General features: G+C 41.3%; 1 protein-coding gene across 1 annotated transcript in view; it reads right to left on the bottom strand.

Moving 5' to 3' along the window:
• The window catches only part of SORCS3 (sortilin related VPS10 domain containing receptor 3), a 405,333-nt gene that overhangs the window by 29,694 nt on the left and 351,925 nt on the right, over nucleotides 1-23,714 (bottom strand). The window contains exons 15-20 of the mRNA XM_083441626.1: nucleotides 22,465-22,582; nucleotides 21,466-21,599; nucleotides 19,151-19,264; nucleotides 16,989-17,160; nucleotides 10,104-10,290; nucleotides 4,160-4,293 (exon numbers count right to left, since the gene is read on the bottom strand). Coding sequence (XP_083297752.1) covers nucleotides 4,160-4,293; nucleotides 10,104-10,290; nucleotides 16,989-17,160; nucleotides 19,151-19,264; nucleotides 21,466-21,599; nucleotides 22,465-22,582 — 859 coding nt within the window. The remainder of the gene's footprint in view (nucleotides 1-4,159; nucleotides 4,294-10,103; nucleotides 10,291-16,988; nucleotides 17,161-19,150; nucleotides 19,265-21,465; nucleotides 21,600-22,464; nucleotides 22,583-23,714) is intronic.

Raw genomic sequence — 23,714 nt, 5'->3', positions numbered from 1 at the left:
GTCAGTCATTCAATGAAACAAATCTAGCTTGGGTGCTGACTTTTAGCAGGAATCAACTACCCCAGTAAATTATTATTCCCTCTCTTCTGCATCTCAAATAAAGCCCTAGCCACGGTTAAAGGAAACCTATCAATAATACAGCTGTTGTTAACCTGCATACAGATGTATGTTGATGGTCCTTCTATGTCTGCTTGGAGCATGCTATTGGACTGGTAGCTACCTATGCCAGGGGAGAAATTTAGGGTGTCTGTGATGAAAAGAGGTGATCAGATGCCATCGCTTCCTGCAAGAATGAGATTTCCAAATACATATTTGGAAGAGTGAGACTGCTGCTCATTGCCACCTACTCTCATTTCCCCACTCCAATCTGATGTTCCTGTTGTCTATGTGTATGACTGCTGTTAGCAATAGGGTGCAGAACCAGGGCCGGGGTACAGGCCTGGAGTATTGCCATGGTGTCTCATCTACAAGGCCTGGTCCTGTTTTGGAATAAAATAGTTTGCCATTATCTGTTTACTATCTGAACTTTGATTGTGTTTAAAGCCATGCACCTTTTTAGCCTGTGATTATTTGGAGGTTATTGTGCCCCTCCCAAGTTTCTCTCACTCTCTTATCCCTGCAAGTCTTGGCATAATTTTTTTGAGATGAGGTCATTCTTTTATGCTCAAATTCTACATAAATTCTACATAAACCCTTTGCAGGGCTACAACCCACTCTGGGGACTTCAGCAGTGCTTTCCAAGTCAAGAAATATATAAGAAGCCAGTTTTGTTTTAAAAATTGCCTCCCTTTTATGGTGTATGTCCTATTAGATCATGGCTGATTTCACCCCCATCACAGAGTTTTAACATTCAGGTAGCTCCTTAGATTTAATTCATGCACTGAGGTCTGGGAACTAACTCTAAATTAAATCAAGGAGTTTAAGGTTCATTTGCTCAAAACCTATTAGACAGCCAGACACATTTATTAAACTGGACCTGTGTTAATCCAAGCAAATTGGCCTTTAGGTATATTGCTAAAGCAGTGGACCAGCAATTCACTACAATAGCTCTATCTAGAAAAAGAAATTAAGGCTCGTCTAGGGGGGTACCTTTCCCTTTTTAGGATGTGTATAAAATGGAGCTGTATATTGCAGTGGTACCTTTAAAGCAGGAGGCTGCAGTGAAGCGATGAGTCTACAAATAGCCTAAATTGCCATCTCTATCTGCATCACTCCTCCCATGGGTTAAAGGCACCAGAATCTGGCTATTCTACAAAAATCAAAGTCAGTTTATACTGCACAGTGTCTTCGGTTAACGTCCTAACTGGCAGTGCAATGAAGTATTTGCCTGATTCTTGCCATCACATTGCCAATTTGCTGTTTTAATGTGATAAATCTGTTCAGGAAAAATTACTTCTCATGCAGTGAAAAATCAATCTGGCTGTGCAACATGGCAAGCTGTAATGCAAAATCAAGAAGGCTGTTTGGCCACAACTGGCTTTCAGACATGTGGAGTGGCTATCTTATTTACAGCAGAACTTGAATAAAATCAATTTTATCCCAAGCTTGAGTCTGAGATCCCCCGAACCAAGCTCTCACCTATCCGTGGTGCCAATCTCATTCTATCACTGTACTCAGCAATATGGCGGTTCCACTGTGGAATGCCAGGTTGGTCCATAATAAAATCATGCTGATCCATCATGCTGATTGTCAATGAGCAGGCTGTCCTGGTGTGTACTACCAAGACCTGGGTAGGGGGAAATGGGTGGGTCAGTTCTGACTAAACTCTGCCCACCAGGGTACACGGTACAATATTAGCCCAGACTGGAGGGGCAGGAAGGAGGTGCTGCTGTAGTCTATAGGAATTTTACTTCCTACCACTGGAAAATCCCTCTGTCTTGGAGAGGGAATGGAGGGTCTGCATCTGGTGTTGGGCCAGAGGTGCAGCCTAGGGATGCTATTGGCGCACTGCCCACCCTGCCGCTCGCCATAAGTGCTTTTTTCCAACACCAATGGCAACATCAACCATCCCAACAGATTAATGCCTACTATAAAAGCAGCAGCAGTACCCACCAACCATTTTCTGTGATTTACAGGTCATGCTTTTGTTTGGATCAGTCTGAATATTAAAACTGCAAAAGACTCGCCTAGTGACTTAAATAATAGGATTATTATGGGGCTACATCAGCAAAGTCCTGCAATCAAGCTCTCCAAAGAGCAATGCTGGGGAACTGGGAAACGTTGCATATCATGTTGAGAAAGTATTTTGCTTTTGTTTAAACAAGAACATTGCAGAATGTGTGGCATGCTGTTGTTTTTAACCCATCAAATTTGAAAAGCTGTAGTGTAGATTTTTAGACTTTGTGGCTACAGATCAGTACTCCTGTGAAGAGTTCTAGGATTGCTCCCAAGCCTCGTGGGCTTGTGGTGCTCAAGGAAACAATCCCTAGAGTTCTTTGCTCCCGCAGAGTGCATCAATAGAGGTCAGAGAGTAATAACAACTCAGAACAGTGGAACCCCCCAGAGAGAATAAAGGCAGAAGGGCCCTGGGAGAACAGCAGTTTTGTAGCTGTTTTTAGCTCCCTTCCTTGTGAATCAGTGGAAAATATCAGTAAATCCTCAGACTATCAGAATGGCAGCTTAGCATTGCTTAGTATTCTGTTCCGGCCTTCCCATGATTATTGCCATTTTGCAAAGCCAAATACTATTACCAGCTTTAAGCTGCCCCTTATTTTGGTGCCATTTTGCATCTGCAGCTTAAAGAGCTTTAAGTTTGTGAGTGCACCCAGGAATCAGAGGCATAAGCATAGATAAGATTTAAATTGCAGGTACAAAAATGCAACTACAATTACTCTCATTTGCAAATTCCAAGTGTAGATATCTCAGTATGTGAGAGAAACTACAATGTTTTGTTCTTTAAAAAAGGGGGGAGACCACCGCTATATTAGGTTCCAAATAGTTTCCAACCTAGCAAGTCAAAGTCAAATAGATGTCTTCTCTGACTAAATGCCTGCTAATGTCATTATGTGATGATGCTTCCTGGGGAGGTATGTGCCAAGAACACTCACAACTGAAATGACTGGGGACCTTTCCTATGTCCCACTCTTGCCCTAGGGTATAATATGATCTGATTCTGGCAAGTGGGGTTTAGATCCCCTGGGTGCATACTAGGGCACAAATGAGTTTCACACTGGACAATGGGCCAAGTTTGCAGGGCTCCATTCCTGCCCCACATGAATTCAGAATACATCCTATATTGCAGTGAAATGAGAAGTAGCAAATAAGCTCTATTTAATGAAAGCTCATTCACCAATACTGATCTTCTCATTTAGGAACTGCTGATACATTTGTGAGGAGCTGCTGAATATAGTTTGAAACCCACAGTCTTTCAAGCAAGACATGAAATCCCAGTTTGTGGCTAAGCAATCGTACCAAGAAAATATTTTATCTTCCAGGTAAACATCTAAATTAAACAATCACTAGAACATTCCCCCCACAAATATTTATGCAGATTCCTTAGTATCAGAATAATTTTTATCGGCATGGCTCTATGGAATAGGTGACTGATTGTGACTGAGCATTCAACAGCACTTTTGCTGTTCAGTTTCTCTGAAATGTCCCCAAAGGCACAAACAGCATGGACAGCCTAAGAGAGAGCTGCTTACGATCTTAGCTTGAATTCACAGATGCCAAAAGTTATTCAGTCCCCATTGGATTTAAAACACTGTGTGAGATTCTAAAAATACAAGTGTGTTCTGACATTCATATTGGAAATGATGCTTATTTGATCACCAGTGGTTTTTAAATGCTGAGCAGAAAGCCCACCATTATCCAGTAGATATAGTGGTGTATAATTTTGAATTCTAGTAACAATAATAGCTTCTGCACACAATGTTCCAATAATAACCAACTGCACATTGTCAGAACTCATGCAAACAACAAGGGGTGGTACAAAAACAGAGAGAAAGAGAGAGATTGAGAGAGGGGCAGTGGCAAAGTTCAGAAAACAAAGAAGCTTTTTTTCAACAGCAAGGAAAAATTACCTTGCTTTTACCGTGGCTTCAAATAAGGTGGAGCTCCACATATAAAATCAAAACATCACACGATTCAAATATGAATCCTTTCAAAGAAAATAAACACGGTTTTATTTTCATTTTTTCATTTTTAAAAAGGCTCAAACCTTTGTGTTGTTGCCGAACCACCAGAAGTATGTGAGGGTACCCGACTGATTGGGCCAAACCACAGCTGTGATATTTACTTCCTTATTCCTGATGGCCACAAAGGGGACCCTCAAATCGACACGCTCTACTGGACCTGTGGAAAGGAAACACAGTGATATGTATTAGAAATTCCTTCTGTACAATTCTAATTTGTGCAAAGTGTGCAAATTTTAAAGCGGCTAAATGCAAAAATGCCTTTTTAAAAAACTTAATACACTTGTAGCAACCAAAGGTTGGTGTATAACAGTATATACAATTCCACCTGTTGTACTGACAAAGAAATGTGCAACGACTCCAAATCTTTTCTTCTTTTAAAAATTAAACTTGTCTATGGCTTTGCTATAGGGACGCGGGTGGCGCTGTGGGTTAAAGCCTCAGCACCTAGGGCTTGCTGATCAAAAGGTCGGCGGTTCGAATCCCCGCAGCGGGGTGTGCTCCCGTTGTTCGGTCCCAGCACCTGCCAACCTAGCAGTTCGAAAGCACTCCCGGGTGCAAGTAGATAAATAGGGACCGCTTACTAGCGGGAAGGTAAATGGCGTTTCGGTGTGCGGCTCTGGCTCGCCAGAGCAGCGATGTCACGCTGGCCACATGACCCGGAAGTGTCTTTGGACAAGCGCTGGCCCCCGGCCTCTTTGAGTGAGATGGGCGCACAACCCTAGAGTCTGTCAAGACTGGCCCGTACGGGCAGGGGTACCTTTATGGCTTTGCTAACCAGTCATAATAGGGTTAAAACTCACCATAATATCCGAGTCAGCTATGGAAACTACTTAACCTTGCCTTCACTGATAGCAATGATGTTCTACAAGTATGATCTGTGATGGCAATTTCACATGTCCATTCTGGGCAGAGTGATAATTGCAGGCAGTAAACATGGGGTAATTATTCAGAGTAGATCCACTGGGAGAAATTCAATGCTGTGCTCATCTCATTGTCACTTCAGTGCAAGCATCTCTGTTTGCAGATGAAACAATCTCCCTCTCCTTCCCTTAACTTGCTGTTTTGGGGTTTCTCCTGACTTTCTAGAGCAGGTCTGGGGGAGGCATGGAGGGCATGAGAGGAGGGCGGCAGGGAAAGCTCCACTGCGCTAGCAGGAGCCCTTGTGGTGGCTTCCATTAGCATTTTGCGTTAGTTGAATCCCACCCACTGAAATGAATGAACATTAGGTCCATTAATTTCGATAGGTCTACTGGGAGTACAACTTAGTTGAATACTTCCCATAGTCGCTTGTGGATAAGCCTTCAGTCTGTTGTGCTGTATTTCCTTACATTTTAAAACCATATGCCATCTTTCTAAGTTATTGTACTAAAGCTAGTTTGCAAACTACAAAACTGTCAAAATACACAACGTAAACCGCATGGTCATCTTAAATAAATCCAAATATAGCTAAAACTTAATTAGCAAAATTCAAGAATCCAGTGTGCAATGGATCCTCTAGCAACAATCCATTAGTAGTCTAGTTCCAGGATCCTTATGGTTCGTTTAACTTACTTGCCAAAAGGTAAAATCTATGGGCAGAATCTGTTTCTATATTCTAGTTGGGTGCAGAAATAAAAGTTTAAATATATGCACATGCCCTATCAACTGTGGAGGATACATGCATGTAAGATTCAGGGATGTTTCTTTGAAATCCTAGGAATTAGGGTCCCATTCCATTTCCCAGTTACTGCATCTGAGACATATTTGAAAGGGATACACACTGAATATTGTACATGATTACTTTTCAGAATAGGCATGGAGCATAAGAATTTGTGCTCATATATTCCTTCTTACAAAGTTCCTGAAATATTCTGGGAAGATACCTATAGAAAAGAGTGCTTTTTTATACAAAACCAAGCCCAAGCACATATGAAGTCGCAGAGGTTATGAAAACAGAAACTAGACTGGCAGGTGAAATGGTTTGTCTTAAAGTTAACCAAGTTACTGCAATGCCCTCAGAGCAAAACAGCAGACTTATAGTTAAGCTTTCATTTCAATAAATTAGGCATTTAGGTTGTCACCAAGAGTGGACAAAAAAAAGTTACAAACAGATGGGAAAATCTGAAGTTTCAAACTGAAACTTTAGTTTTTCTCTCCATCTGGTCCCCCCCCCCCCCGCCATTGTTTTCGTTAGCAAGCGTGTATGGAACTGAATGATAATTTGTCATTGTTCTGCAGTGGGCATGCTCAAAATAACTGATCATTTCTTGAGCCTGCTCAGATATTACAGTCAGGTAAACTGCTCTAATTACAAGCAGGTGGGAGATCTCACCGTTAATCAACTTATTCTCTAGGCCAGTTCTAATATATTGTTTTGCATCCATAAGATGACTTTCTGAAAGATTCTTCAGTGCATACACATTAAAACCCATACATCACAATGCAGACACCAATCTGAAAAAACATTTATCTACACATGCACGCATGGACACAATAAGAGCCTGAATGAACCAATGGAAATGCATATGCAGGGGATGTTTCCAAGTCCTTAAAAAGTTTGTGCACAGGCCCATTACACAGATTTGCATAACATTTGCATCTGCTCATTTATAAGTTAGCAGATTTAGGCCAATTTTCATAGGGAAAGCTGTCCTGTAAGCAAATTTGCCATTTTCAAAGTGATTTTTTTTTAACGGGGGAAAGAAAGATTTGGAATTGATTGCAAAAGATCTAGGACTCAGACCCACTAGGCTACCCCCTTAACACTCCTGCTGGTGAACGCTCAAGGTCCAATATGTTCTGTCAGTATGAGTTTAAGAGAGTTTGCATAAAATATTTTTCTTCCATGGATATTTAACACTAGAGAGGCTTAATTATGCGTATCTGACACTGTAATCATGAACCTTATTCTTTGCACAGTCTCCGTGGGATCTCATGATAATTAGTCCTGGCTGGGAAAGGTAACCATGAAACATAATAAGATACTTCTATATACGGTCCTAGTGGAAAGGGCTTGATCTTTTGCACACATTCCACATGAGTGAATGCAAAATGTTTGTGCAATGCAAAGCCCCCACTAGCATAACCAAGGCTTGAAGGGCACAAAACCTGATATGAATGGCATCATTTCTCTACCAGGGATACTGGGACTTTAAATAATACCTTCATTCCAGCAGGGAAATTGAACTTGTAAATACCTATCCCACTTCATCACTACCCCAATAAGTAGTAGTAGTAGTTATTTATTAAATTTCTAGACCACATGTCATTTGAAGACCAGAGAGTGGTTGACAATATAGAAACACCAAAACATATTCCATGTTCCATAGGAAACAAAAACAATACCCTTTAACCCTACCCTCTACCCCCGTTTGAAAGGCCATGGATTGTTTAGACAGCCAAAGGCCTGGGGAAAGAGGAATGTTTTTTCCTGTCTAAAGATATGTAATGAAGGCACCAGGTGAGCTTCCCTGGGGAGCATTTCACATGCAGGGAGCCACAACAGAAAAGGCCCATAGTCATGTTGCCACCCTCCAGACCTCATGAGGAGGTGGCACATGAAGAAGAGCCTCCCTCTTGAGCATCAATTTCTCCATGCAACCTAATTCAATCATCCTTAGCAGGAATATTAGACTTGTGCAGTTGAAGAAGAAGAGTTTGGATTTGATATCCCACCTTTCACTCCCTTTAAGGAGTCTCAAAGCGGCTAACATTCTCCTTTCCCTTCCTCCCCCACAACAAACACTCTGTGAGGTGAGTGGGGCTAAGAGACTTCAAGGAAGTGTGACTGGCTCAAGGTCACCCAGCAGCTGCATGTGGAGGAGCGGAGACGCGAACCCGGTTCCCCAGATTACAAGACTACCGCTCTCAACCACTACACCACACTGGCTCTCAGTGAGGCACAACTCAGTCTTATGATTCTCAGTTGGTTAAGATGAATAGGCAGAGGTGGTAGAAATCCTACATTTCTTGCTGACAGTATTGAAGAAGGAACCATAAAGACTATAAGGTACTTTAAGACATGCAGATGAAGGGTGATGTTTGAGCAATTCATTAATGCATTTGGCTTCCATAATCTTTACAGCAGCATTCTTCTATTTGGCTACAACCCACATATTTCCCAGTCATTGGTCATGCTGGCTGGAGGTGATGTGAACAGAGATCCATTTAACCTAGTATGATCTACCCAGGGCAGCCAATGTAATGGCTTCCATAAATTGTTGGATTACAGCTTCCATCATACTTGACAAATGGCCACGATGGCTGCAGCTGATGAGACTTAGAGTCCTACAAGATATGGACTTTAAATGTTCAGTGCAAATGAAGCCTTTCTCTCTAAAACTAACTGGAGAATTCTGTATAAGAAGAGCAAAAAACCTCAGTTTCACAATCTTTCTTTGTGACATTATCACCAAAAAAACATTCTCAGAACTTGATCCCAACTGTTTCTTGTAAAAGGCTGACATCATTGTTCCCTGTAACTTTTTGCCTGCCAACCTTCAATGCAGAAAATCTGCCAGACTTCTTTTTAATGTCCTACTCCTCTGATCCTTCCTTCTACCCTCAATCAGTAGAAAATCATAGTAGCATCTTTCGTTGCTGGCATGCTTCAGGTGAAGTGCAAATGAAGAGCTGAAACAATCATATTTCAAATACATGGTTTGCACTCTGAAACGTCAAACTCTGAAATGTGAGTTGCCTATGGTTACTACACATGATACCTGCACCCAAAAAGCAGGGTCTCCCAATCTTTTAGGGCCCAGGAACACATTTAGAAATATAAGCAACTACTGTGGGTGTCACAAAATATTCATTTCACAAAAGAAACACTGGTAATGCCCAGAATCCTGCCACCAAAACTCCTAGAAACCACTAAAAAATAAAACACAGACCAAAAAGTAGGCAACCTCTTCCCCTCACAACCAAAACAAATTCCAGTAGAAAATTGGGAGGAGTGGGGTTCCTGGTAGACGCCAAGCGAGCCTTCTGAGGGTGCCACACTAGGAACCTTAGCAAAAGAACCACCAGGAATTCAAAAAGGTAAGAAGAAAATATTTTAGGAAATACCTTTTCATAGAATCAGTAGCAATTCAACTTTATCAAGGAAAAGAAATGCAGATGGGCAATATCCAACATCACATAACTAGATTTTCCCTTACACCTTCTTCCACCTGCAACACCCCCCCCCCCATTCCATTCCAGAGAGGCACATGTGTGTTCTGCCACTGCTGACTGTTCTATTGGTGGAAAGACACTACTGTATTTCACTCTATGTTTTCAAACCTATGTAAGAATATTATATAAGTTCATGCAATTGTTTTATTTACAGCTCAATTTATGGCTGTTGCTTTGTACCATACATTTACAATTTGTATATTTGTTTTTAGCGTATTTGAACAAAGTTGTATAAATTCTCACCAGTTTTAGCCACTCCAAAAAACTCTAAATGGCTAGCACTGAGTTTAATTAGCTGCAAGTTCAGAGCAATGTGCTCTGTTAAATACAATTTATAATAGGTTTTTTTTACAAAAGAGGCAAGGATGGAATTGAGCATGGGGTCAAGCTAATAGGACTCCTTAGGTGAGCACTGGTGAATCATTGCCTTGTGCCCAGAAATCAGTGTGAGAAGTTAGTCCTGATCAAGTGAAGTCCCAGTGATTTCAGTGGGGAGAAGTTCAACTCTAACTGGATCCACCCTGTTGGTCCTTGTTCACCATATGTAAAATAAGAACATTCAGGCTGAAATCCTATGCTCATTTACCTCCCTATGGGACTTACTAGTGTACAGGATTGTGCTTCAAGAAGATAGTACAAGGCTGTTGTACAAATGAATGAGATAAGAATGGTAAAGCATGTCAAACAGTAAAAAAAACCCAAGTAATTGTAATATGGAAAACAGGAATTAAGGATGGAGTCTTCCAAAACAATGAACTATGCATGCAACCTATGGAGGGGCTTTTTCAAAGCCCACCAAAGGTAACTACTTACAGATCACATGCAGGAAGAGTGCTGCCAGATCAGAACCCAGGTTGTTTTCTGCATAAGCTGTCACTTGGAAGATCCCAGTGCTCTTATAAATGTGTCGGATACCATCCTCTATAGGGCTGAAATTAGCATAGGACACAGCAGTACCATCTCCAAAATCTAGTTGGATATTTGTCCTCTGGAGATCACCCTGCAGAAGGAAACACAGTGGTTTAGCAATGTGGCTGATAAGGGTGATTTATGTTATACACTGCACTGCCACTAAGGAGAACCTTATTAGCATAAACATGGCCCAAAAGCTTTGAACTTTTCCTGCAATGCAATAAGTGGCCACCTGATATTTGCTGCAGGATATATTCGGTAATAAAAAATGAGAAAAGAAAAGAAAGGCAGGGTAGATTTTCTAAATGTTAAAGTTTGTGCCATATAGTTTAGGGTTGGTTGATTTATATTTTCCCTGAAAGGAAGTTGGTGGGCCAGTGACCAATGTCTAGGTGTAGTATAGGAGATCTAGCATAGATGGCACAACTTCAGTTACAGGTGAGCGATGACATTCAAGCACAACCTGCTCTCTGTTGTGTTAATTTTCTACTTTAGGGGATCATAACCCACTCCTGCAGTCTGAAAGGATTCTGTTCTGTTTGTTGAGTAACAGAATCTAAGCAAAACAACACACCTCAGAAAGAAACAAAGAACCACTCGGATATGCTCAAGGAAGTTTCAGAGAGTAGAATGAAATTATTTTGCATCTCCAAACATTAGGAGTTGTTTCAAGATCTTTAGCCCACAAGTGGTTTAGCCCACACAACACTCACATATTTTACTAAATAGGAATGTAAATAAAAGCAATCCTGCTACCTGGTCTACTCCAGAAACACAGTGAAGCTGGTTTTTGAGACTTGAGAATAAAAATCGGATCTCCCAGCAACCACTTGGGTCCCCTTTAAAAGCCTTAACTGACTCTTTGAATACAGTGGATTTACGGATTTCTGGCACTGTAGCACCAGCCATAGTTCAGTGGCAGAGCATCTGCCTTGCATGCAAAATAATCCCCACCATCTTCAAGTATGATTGGGAGAGAACTCCTGACTGAAACCCAAAAGAGCTACTGCCAGTCAACACAGACAGTTTTGAACTGGGTGGGCAGTGGTCTGATAAAGGCAGCTTCTGAACCAACCGGTACATTTTATAAACAATAGTTAGCCTCAAAATTGAGTAGCACAGATAGACTATTGGTTTAGTTGTTAAAGGACCAGGATCTCTGGGTTTAGTAGCTAACAATGTATTTTTTTAAAAAGTTAACTGCTCTTTTAGAACTGCATTTGCAAGTCTTGAAAAGAGATAGCTGCTTCGGGACAGCTTGTTCCTCACCATGAATTGCCAAAGAAGGAAAGTGATCCGTTGGCAGACTGTTATATATTGCAAAACAAGAGGCCTTGACTGTGGTTCAGAAAATGTGTGCATGCTATAACCATAAGCTATTATTGTTATCTGTTGGATGAAGAGATTCCTGGCAGAGCCAATGCAAGAACTTCCTTCTTTTGCCTGAGAGATTTTTGGCACTGAGAAAGTATAGCTCTAAGTTGTGTTAATCAGTGCTGCCATAGCTTAAAGACTGATAATTGCGCATCTCCTTATAATCATATCTGGCCTAGATTAACCAATTTTCTTCCAGAGGTCAATCTATTTCTTTCAGCGTACCACATAGCATGAGACAAGGAGAGGATATTTCATTACTACTGTCCTTTATTTTATATATATATATAAAAATACAGTTAAAATAGGATTTTTAAGCAAACGAAACAAAAATGATATGAAATTATATGCACCTCTTGGTTCATAAGAGGTGCATATAATTTCATATCATTTTTCTTATCGAACCATTTCAGCTTGCTAATGTTGCAGCCACAATTCCCAACCCATGCCCTCATTGTGTATTTGTAGTTTTCAAGAGAAAAGGAACAGTGTTCTCGTATCTAAAGAGAAGCAGATCCCCTTTCCAGCCTCTTACTAGCCTGCTCCGCATTGCAGCGATCCGCTAATCCTATTCCTTTCAACTATGTTTCCTGTATATAAAATTGTGAAAGGTGTATCAACCGCCACACATGCAATGTCAGCTTTCCCTTAGTTTATGAATATAAATTAAGGTGGAAATGAAGTGGAGGCATTTCAAATGGATAACAATCACTGCTTGCTGGATATATTTGAGAGGCACTTTTTATAGCGCTAGTCCTGTAAAATGATCAAATGGAAATGTGATAATGGTGCGTCTTAAAGCTCACAAGTCTGCAAATTGGGTGTGCTTGACAACTGATGAATGGTGGTGAGAAAGTAAGTTACATATAAGGCATCTCAGAAATCCAGGTGGTTGCCATCCTGAGGTGATGGGGACAGTACAGTAGGAGCTTGTTAGAATATTTGACCAACTGGTTGCATAGTGTCAGGGAACTGCCATCGGAGCGGGAGGCGGTGAGGGGGCTCCCGGACGATGGTGGAGAGGGTCCTAGTAGGAGGAGGGATAGCCCATCCGCTGGGGAAGGTAATCAGCGTAACACCAGTGGAGAAGGGGAGGAGATAGAGGAATCGGAGAGGTGGCTCCAGGACTCTTCGCAGGAGACCAGTGGAGAGGGGACAAGTGCTCCTTTGCCCACACCCACCCTGCGCAGAAAGCTTTCGCGCAGGCAACGGGGGAGAAGACTGGGCGTCAAACAGCTTTTATGTTGGAAGCGGTTTAAGAAACGCCCACTGACGGATTCTGCCAGCGACTGAGGCAACCACGGAATAGAGGCTGTCCTGTCAAAAAGGGTTCAACCATGCAACCTAGCCATGAGTAAAGGCAACTTACGCACAAGCAATCCCTAGAACCATTACACATAGCTTTGCCCATTTACCCTCCCTGCAAAAAACAAAAACCCTGACTACATCTTCTGGATGTGGGGCAACTTTGTTATTTCAGCATTCTCACTAGAATTACCCACAACAAGATGCCTTTCTCTGGATAATTTGAGGATATGTCTATATAAGTGATATTTTCAAAGATCCATGGGAGGAAGGGGGTCCAATTTCATTTGGATTTTAATGAGAAAGTGCCTAATTCACAGCTACATGAACTGAAACACAGCTGTTTTTCTAAATTTGCACTTTGCTGAATTTTAGGATGCAGTTCTTCAACTAACGTGGAGAAAAATGCATTATGGTAGGGAATATTGTTTGCAATAGTGGGTATATTATTTAAAACTGCATATAAAATATGTATAGTACTAGGAAAAACTGGACTAAACTGCTGACAAATTTTCATGACGATTGCTGTGAAAATATGGAGAAATGAATTTATGTCTGGAAAAATGAGAAACAGAGAGAGCTGAAATTGGCAGATTTGTTCATCCCTATTTGGGGATATAAATGATTATTCCTAAATAAACATTCCTGGATATAGACTTCTTAGTCTATTAGTATATGTGATTATGCACCTGGTATTGCTAGCATAAGGATTCACATCTGCTGCTGTTATTGTTAGCTGCATCTGCTATCACTGGCATTGTCAATGGCACCTGTCATTAACGTGATATGAGATGAATTCATGAAAACGTCAAAATGTGCACTTAGGCAGGGTTGGAAGAGTACTGTGGACACAAAGAGCAGCTTAATTCCTGGGGCAAATAGCAGCTTTGGAGATGGACAGCAATGTTCACTGGGTCTGTAACATGGAAGGATATGTGACTTCCTGCATGCACATTCCCAGTCCTGATTCTTTCCCCACCCAACAGGATGCTATAAAACAGATAAGCAAGTGAAAGCAACACATTGAACATAATGTGCAGATAGCCTGTAAAGTTGAAACTGCTAGTAGATAAAGCCAGCTGGACAGGCTCAAAAACAATATAAAATCACTATGTTCAGAAGAGTTTTGTTGCATGCCAACCTCTAATAATCAATTGTGTTTGCTCTTATAAAACACTTTTAAAAGCCTATTCCAAAACAGCAGCAAACAGACAAACCAAAAAACAAGACACTACAATATGCTCAAAATGCTTTGTGTGTACTGTTCTTTATGTGCTCAGGCTCTCTAATGAGCTTGGTACAACAAGAAAGGGAAGAATCATGATCTCCAGGCCGAAAGGCACTTAGGGATGCTGTTAAAATTCCCATCATCCCTGACCACTGGTTCTGGTGTTACTCTGTCTCAGAAATAACAACTTAGAAATACACTCAGTCACAGAGCAATTCCCTGACACTGGCAGGTCTCAATGTAATAGAAAAAACACCATGTGGGGTATGTAGATACTCTTCCCCTGAGAAATTTCACTAGGAGTATCAGAACTCTTTTTTCCCTTCCCCTTCAAATTCTTCAGATGTTTTACCCAAGCATGAACCTCTAAAATCACATTGAAATATTGCTTTAGGCGGGGCCACTAGGGGGCACATCAGAAGATGGCTGACAGTAACATCTCTCCGACCCACACGAGGTAATTTGGAGGCTATGATGGGAGTAATTAGCCTCCCTACCCCCCCCCCGGATGGTGGGGGGGGGACTGTCCTTGCCTGCTATGCCCTATACCACCCCCGAATTTGTGGGGATGGGGGCACTAGGCACAAAGCCCTCCTGTGGGATTCCGTTGCTCCTGGACGCCATCCCTGATCCACGCCACTAGCTGCAAGAACTTCAAAAAGAAACATTTTGGATGAAGGAATGCACATATTTCAAGGAAGGAGGGGGAGTAAAGACTGCTAACAGAAGAGATCTCTGGTAAAACAAGACAAGAATAAATCATGAGAAGATACGCCAAGATTCGGTATGGCAAATGACTGATGGGGGAGGGGGGGGAAACTTTTCTTTCTTTTCTTATGTGATTAAACAAGAATCCCCTCCCCTTACAAGTCAGAAATGTCGTTTTAAGGACTTAAGCTGTGGATTTAAGGCTGTGTGGAGATAAACTTTCGAACCAAAGCATGTTTTAAGAAGAGCATGGAATGTATAAGAGCTTTGAAATGACGCAGTTAAAAATGCCGTCGCCATATTGGGAAGATCTGTCAGAGGTCTTGAGTCTGGGAGGAGAAAGAGAGAAATAGAGCTGATTTTTAAATTGTGGGTGAAACTCCTCAGAGGGACTTAAGAGCGATAGTTTTACGAGATTAACGATGGAAAGAGCGATGTTATCTATGAAGGTGATGATATATGGAAACCATCTCGATTTGAGGATTGGAAGAACGGAAAAATTCACACAGGATCATTATTGGTGTTTATCGGCTTAAGGAGACTATCAGAAGAGATCATAAAGAAAAAAGAGAAAATATATGAACAAGATGTGATGTGGAAACAGCAAGATAAGACTGGATAGAATTATGAACTCTGTTTGGACTGATTTGGACTGATTTGGACATTAACGCAGTAGCAAGAAGATGATCAGAATCCCCCTTCGGATCTTGAAATATGGGTCCCCCCCAACAAAATTTAAAATTCGGCTTTGTAATTCGGAATTTATGTGATGTGATTTGATTTGATTTGATTGGCCGGTTAATAAAAATTATTTTTTTAAAAAAGAAATATTGCTTTAGGCAAAAATTCGTGACAACAGTTGAGTCTGATTTATCAGCCTTGTCCACCGCCTGAACAGCTTCTTCACCAGCCCCAGTCCCAAAAAAGACACTGGGTGCTGGTGAAATACAGATAATACCCAAAGCACACCTTGTGTTAACAACCTGCTTCCATGTATTCTATGAATCCTGGGTAGGCATCACACAATGATATCTCCCTGTCTTTGGCATCCATTGGAGTTTTGCCTCAGTACTGTGTCCAAGCAAAACCCTCTAAATTCATACTGAAATTTCACTTTAGAGAAAAGTTGGTGGCTGCTCCTAATTCTATGTATGCTGCATTTGAAAGAAGGCCAGGCTACAAATGGGCTGAACATATTTAGTAAGGCAAGCAATAATAATAATAATAAACCATTAGGGTTTGGGGTGAATGTCAAATAAAAGGAAGCTAAACATGTAGTTGGGTCGAATATTGCTAGGTGGCTTCAGAGAAACAGTCTGCAATCCTAGGATCCTAAAGTTTCAGATCTCCTATTTACCTGGAAGTAAGCTATATGGATCTCAATCAGACTTACTTCTAAGTAGACCTGTACAGGATTGCAGTTAAACTGCTTTTAAAAGGCAGATCTAGAATCTTCAAGACACACGGAACTCCGGAACAAAATCAATGATCTTAAAAATAAATAAAACATAGCAATTTGATAGGCTTAAATCAGTGGTTTCTAAGCTCTGAAGTGAGGTTCCCAGTATAAGCCAAGACAGAGGTCAGTGGAGTCCTAACCCCATCGCTATTAGCTCTCATTCTGATGTCTGACTGGTCCGGGCACTTGCCCTTTTTCAACCAGAAAATAAAAGCGAATGAACACCCTGCTGTGCTGTGAAACCTGGGATGGTGAAGCAGGATGCCTTGAAAGCTTCTTGGCTCCCTTTTTCCTTTATTTTGTTTGCTTGCCCTATGGCTAGAGACAAGGAGGCTACCAATTATCCTTAGTGAAGTTCAAACGGTGGCATCTTTGAGCTTCATTTTACCTTTGTGGTGCTCATGAAGGCAAAGTCTGAGATTCTCTCTAGCTTATATTATATAGTTAACATTTTTGTCTTGAACAGCATTGCAATACAACCCCCACAAAAAGGTTTACGGGGTCATCAGTTATAAAATCCAGAATGTTTCTAGGAAGTAACAAAATGAAAATGCTGTTAATGATTACTAAAAGTCTTATAATTTTAACTCAGACTTTCATCCACCACACCTTCAGTGATGTTTAAAATTCATCATGCATGAAGAAGAGGGTAAAGGTTGGGAGCAGCAAAAGGGGAAGGAATCCTATATTATCATCAACCTAGCAGTGGTACCTCTTCCATGAGGATTCTGAAGGTTGTGTTGAACCCTTGTTCCGCTACCAACTTGCCATTGGATGTGAGGATATGCAGACCTCGGGGAGCTTTGCCTGGGCACTGTCCAGGCTTGGCAGCATACTTTTCCCGCAGTCCATCCGTACAGTTATTCGAAACAATCCTCCGATACCTGTGAAATATGATAATTTGAGTTGGGTTGAGTTGTTTATTTAAATGTCATATTTCACAAGGGGGGAAAAAACCAACGTTTGATAGCATATGCATTGTGCTCGCTAACAGGAAATGTAAAGAAATTGAAAGTTTTTATCAACTGCAGCATTCAATATCCATTATATTTCAGCTTTTTGTTGTTAGCACCAAAACAGATCTATGCCACACTAAACTGTAGAAATGCACACAGGCAAAATATAGGTTGGGAAAGATCATTACTCTCCCTTTCACTGGTTTTCTCTCTCTTTCAATGTTCCTTACTCCCTTGTTAAGAAACCATTTAGACACAAATTTAGATTTTTTTTCAGCTCAAGGGACACATATTTCTCTGGACAACCTTCTGTGGCTACATATCAGTAGTGGGCACAACCAGAGGAAAAGGTGAGTGGAACAAGGAATATATATTATAATGAGATACAATAGGCTAGTATCTACACACACACACCACTCTCTGCCCTCCATTCAGGCAAGAAAGAGGCTTTATCACAGTTTGGCAATACAGCCAGGCAAAAGCACTCAAGGAGAATGTGAAGCAAGGTCAGTGAGGGGTGGAGCCTGGAGAGAGAGGGTGTGCCATGGGGAGGGGTGTGTGGCCTGGGAGGAGTCATCCCTGATAACTGCTCCTGCTAGCTATGGATGATGGGAGTTGTAGTCCAACAACAGCTGGGGACCCGTGTTTTAGAATCACTTGGCTAGATAGATTGCTCTGGAGCATCATATTTCCCCAACTCTGATTTAACACATGCCATTGACTTTGCATCAGTGTACTTCCAAAGAAGAGATATGCATGCTGTTACACTCTTTTATTTGATTTTGGTTATCTGGAATCCCACTTGAATAGGACTGTTTGTCCAACAAAAAAAGGAGACAAATGTTCAGCGACTTCCAGGGCAGCCTTGTCAAATTCTGATATTCTTTTGTGGAAGAGTAGATTACCATTATTGATGAGCCAGCTGAGATTTCCCATTCCTCTCCACCCCACAGAATAAAAATGCTTTGTTGTCACTTCAGCAACTCCAACATTATTCCCCTTGGGGCATTCTGTTCAAAATTAGAAGGAACTGCTATGCTGCCTGTTGAAGTGGAAGCAAAGTGTTGTTGTTCCTATTCTGGCAAAAAAAGTCGAAACTCTTGTCAATAATGGTAAGCTAAATCCCCAGAAAAGTATTAGAATTTGCTGAGTCCTTGAAGGTTATTCAAGTCTTTGGGGTGGAGAGAAGCTTTCACCTCACCCCTGAAACCAACAAATAAGCGTGGGCTGAATACTTTGGCCCAGTGTTAATCCAGAAGAACCAATTGTCCTCAGGTTATTATGCTACTTCAAACTGAGCTGGAATTAGCAAAACATGAACATTTAATATAAGGTCTCAAAGAGCTCTGAGTCTCTTTCTTTAAAAGTTTAAGTAAGGTTTGAACAGAACCTATGCACACTCAGCTCGTATGCACACACAGGCTCTATTCAAGCCTACCTCTCAGATGTATGGGGTTTAAGAATGGGGATAAGTGAGCACTATTCTGCTTCTACCTCAGTGGCTTGATTCCATATGTATTAAAATGAACAAGTGCCACAAAAAAACTTTTGCTATTTTGGGTTTAATTTTGACACCAAAGTAGACAACTTTGGGCCTCCTGGGGAATCTCTTCTTAGACATTTTTTTTACGTGAATGGCTTTCTGAAGAATAAGCTGGTGGTGTACAAATGCAAGGCTGCAAACATCAGCCAGCAGCTTACCCTGGAAATGAACCAGACATGGCAAAGCAGGTACCTCAACACAGGTAGCCAACATGTACAACCCCCAGCTTTTGTTGTAAGGCAACGTCCATCAGATTCAGATAGACAGCATGGCCAGTGGTTGCGGATGATGGGAATTGTGGTCCAAAACATATGGAGGGCACCACATTGGCCAGCCCTGCCGTACAAGGTGGTGACAGGCTGTGGGCCTACTTACCCAGTGCTGTTCAGGTAGCTCTGTCCAAGGCTGCATTCTTTCAGTTGGGAAGATGGGCTGAACCAGAATGCTGGGATACATTGATTATTACTGTGTCTTTCGTACCCATAGTCACTAAGGAAATAAACCAAGAAGACACTTAAGATGGTTTGTCATGAATAAGTACAGTTTTTTATCACATTTGTATCTCACCCTTCTTCCAAAGAGCTCAGGGTTGCACACATAGGATTGTATTGCCACAAAAACCCGATGAGGTACATTATGCTGAGAGAGATTGACTTGCAAGGGCACATGGACCAGTAAAGATTTATACCCAGCTCTCCCTGGCCAAATCCAAAACTATACTTTAAATCACACAGAGGGGAGGGAAAGTGAATGGCAGGTCTACATGTCAAATGTGCAAGGAAAGGGAAGAACTTAAGATGTCAAAAGAAAGGGTGGAGGTTGCTTCAACTTTGGAAAACCTCTCATCCACTTTCATTAGCATATCTGCATCTCCTGGACTTCCCCACCAGCCTCAAATTCAGCCACCAAACCACCTCAGAGAAAGTCCAAGAGGCCATCATCAACAGTTCTCTAGAATTTCCAGTGGAGGTCCTACCCAGCTGTAGATGAGAACTGGGGAACCTTTGACCCTCTGGGTGCTGCTGGACTACAACACCCTTCATCCATGATCACTGGTCATGCTGGCAGAGAATTAGCTGTTGCCATCTTCATATACAAGGATGGTTCACACTAAAGTCCCCCCCCCATACAGCTAGACAGAAAGGATACTGTGTGAAATGACCATAGATATTGCTTTGTTGAATGAAAAAACAGGTCCATGAAGCTCAGCAACAGAGATATATTATCCAATTACACAAGGATGAAGTCATGGCAGTATTTCATGATAGCCATCCCATTGCGGAAAATGTCATTCTGAAGGCAGGCAGAAATAACAGGGGTCCTGGAGTACCTCATGCAGCATTCAGACATTATGTCATAAGAGTGGATTTGACATAACTGACTATTGTTTATGGGCTTCTCAAGCCTCCAGTGGATTCAGAAAGGTGCGTAAATGGGCAGAGTGCAGCAGCCCATAATTACCCTGGTTGGTTCACATTATTCTTTGAAGGCAAGCATTTCCAAATTACTTAAAGCGGATCAGAGATTCCCTAATTTTTTTTGTCTCAAAATTCAAAATTAATCATTCTCAGTGGGCCAGCCATGTGTGTGTGTGTGTGTCTGTATCTATATATCTATCTATATATATATATATCCTCATAGTGACTCAGTAATTAAAAATGTTTGGGAGGAGCAATTCGTTGCCTGAAAGAAAGAACGAACTGCATTAATATTAAATAATATTAAAGACAACATTGCTCAATGCCCTCAAGGCCTCAGACTCGTTCATTAACTTCTGGTAAATGTATATGAAAAACACACAAGCTGCCCACCTTCCCACTGCTTGAAATTCCCCCAGGGTTTGCATGCTAGAAAAATCACCACGTCCAACTGCTGCTCTGTTTTGCTTGGGGGCGGGGATCTTGACAAGGGTAAATAAAAAACTAATGGAAGGAAACTTCAAGCAAGAATGCTAATAACACTACATGGTTCTTTTTTTCTACAAAAAGGGGGAAAGGTCTAGATTATTTTCTGTTGTTATATGATTACATGTACATTTTCATGTTGATATTTTTGGCTGTGGCATTCTGTGACATTTTGGGCAGCCTAACAAAGTCAGCCCTAATATGGATTATGGATTTGCTTTTCTTATGGCCCAACATGGCTACCATTACTTTTTATGTGACATAAGAATACCAAATTTAGTTCTTTGACAGCAGAATCCTAAAGAGGAGGTTCTTATACCACTTGAAGATGGGACTCAATTCTGTGAGAAAACATTCCTTCCAGATCCTAAGTACCTAATTTGGCTTCTATGGACTTTTATCGTTTTTTGCAGCGAGCCAGTAACTGGTTCTTGTTTTGTTTTTGCATTTTTGTTTTTGGTGGGGGGGTTTTAGGGCAAGGCATGTGGAATTCTGAAATATCTTAATTTCAAAATTCTTAGGACTGTCTTCCTTTGCATTAGCAGCTTGGAAATAGGTGCTCGATTCAAGAGAGGATCCAATATAGTCAAAGCTTGATTGCACCAGAACGGCCAAACTCCAAGTGTAAGCCCTTTTAAAATAAATTCCTCCCCTATCCCTAGGGCTATTATGCTAATATGATGAACAAAAATTAATGTTGCATTATTTTTCATCACCTTTGGAACATAACACACAAGTAACAGTAAGAGTGGCAAGAAAAGCACTGTAAAAGAAAACATGGCTTACCATTCGAAGTCCCATTCCGCACATATGCAAGGTTCTGAGACAACTGTTCTTGAATAATCTCTAGTCAGTGCACACCAGGCCCCTGCTTTACGTTTCTTATAGATCTTCCTCTCTCCCATAACACAAGGTTCACCCTTTGGAGCAAAACAACAGAGAGTTAAGTTAGAGCTCTACATATCTCCCTGGTGTGGTTAATTTGTAGAGGAGACACCAGTTCCCAATCTTTCTTGAAAGCCTGGGGAATGAGTCACCATATTGCATTTGGTCCTTTATTTCTACAATCTCCAAATTCTGAAAGCAAATCAAATCTAGAATACTGTCTAAATTGTCTATTTGCAGCCTGCTAACTTAATAGCAATTTCTAAAATTATACAGGAAAAATAAAACCACAAATCATAATAAGAGGAGGTGTATCTTCTCTGCATATTCTCAGATGCACACTTCCCACCAGGATTTCTGCAGAACCTTAGTTAATCCCTGGTAACAGATTTGGTGGTCTGATATGGATTTCTGAAACAGCTTCCTGGACAGCCACTCACGAACAGCAATCCTTCACTCAGATTAATTCTTAGCCCTCTGCCATAATTACAGCCAAGTTCCTCAGATACCACACCATTCAATCAAGTCATACCAGTCACACTGTGGTTCATCATAATTAGTGATTGTCATTTGTGCAAGGGGAGAATTGTTCACTTCCTAGTTATTTCTGATTTGTGTGTCCACGGCACCTTCTCCAAGCTTTCATGCAGATGCTATTGACTGTCACTCCTGCCTCTGCTTTCCTGAACAGTATCATGACTTGAAAATTCTCCCTTTGGCAGCTAGTTGCTGGTTGGTTTCTTCCCTAACTTTGTGGGTCAAGTTCTTCCAATTCAGTCCTCCCTACTATCCATCTTTCAGATGCACTGAATCAAATGTCTTGGATTCCTTTTGTGCCAGTGTTCGAGTATTTCTTTTGAAAGATGCATGAGGAAAGCTCTGTTGGTATAGTAGTAGTACCTGGTTGTGCAGATGCCACGTCTGAAAGTCATCCTTGTTGCACCTCCGGCTAAAGAAAGATTTGTAATCTACTTTTACTAGCTGCCATTCAGAGCGGAGATTAATATGGCCAAAGATCCTGTAGGTTGATAGTGGGGAAAAGCAGAGAGAGAGAGAGAGAGAGAGAGAGAGAAGAGAGAAGTGGGGGGGGGGCATTAGAAAATATTCCTTCTACACAACATTCCTATGAACCATCTAAAAAGTGGAAACAAGAATTAGAATTCCAGAGGGAAACATCCTGGTTCTTATCATCTCTCCACTAGAAAAAAGAGATGAGTGAGACTTTCCCAGTGGAGGTGAGACCATTGTTATTCAATCCAATCCCAAGCATGATTATATTAATCCAAAGCTATTACATTGACTGCCCTGTCTAGAAAAGAAGATGAGATGAAATCCATAGGTAACTTAAACAAAGAGCCTTCCCTGGTGATTGAAGATTTGGCTAAGGCAGCCACCAGGAACTGTGATGTTGTTGAGTTCCATCTGAGACTTTCATGTCAGCTCTTATTTTCTTTTTTATTTTATTTCTTTTTCTTTTTTTTAAAAAAAAATTTACTTTAAAATATCCAGCTACATAGCATATTTGGTATACAGTGGTGCCCCGCAAGACGAATGCCTCGCAAGACGGAAAACCCGCAAGACGAAAGGGTTTTCCATTTGCAGAGGTGCTTCGCAAGACGAATTTCCCTATGGGCTTGCTTCGCAAGACGAAAATTGACGAAAATTCTTGCGATTTTTATTCGCTCCAAAACCCCTTTTTCTGAAGCGCTAAGCTGCTAAAAGCATTTTAGCAGCAAAACCGCTAATCCCTTAAGCCTTAAAAAGCCATTTTTAGCCCTTAAACTGTTGATAGCGCTAATAGCGCTAATCCGCTAATGGGCTTGCTTCGCAAGACAAAAAAACCGCAAGACGAAAAGGCTCGCGGAACGGATTCTTTTCGTCTTGCGAGGCACCACTGTATTTCTAAGAGACAGTTTGATCATATGCAATTCCCTGTCTTATAACTGGGTGCAATTAATCTCACACAGCTTCCCATCATTTTAACAGAGCAGAAATGGGCAACCCACTCAGTGTGGCTTTTGATAGCACTGGCCTCTCCTGTACTTTCCATTGGTGATTTTGTACAGTCCTGCTAGAGTTGAGTCACCACCATGAAGGCATGAGAATTCATGTAAGCTGTCAAGATGCATATGTCAGCTCAGAGGATCAAC

This window comes from Podarcis tiliguerta, assembly GCF_965153285.1.
Source record: "Podarcis tiliguerta genome assembly, chromosome: 5".
In the NCBI taxonomy this organism is placed as follows: Eukaryota; Metazoa; Chordata; class Lepidosauria; order Squamata; family Lacertidae; genus Podarcis; species Podarcis tiliguerta.
This window is presented reverse-complemented; position numbering and strand designations above follow the sequence as displayed.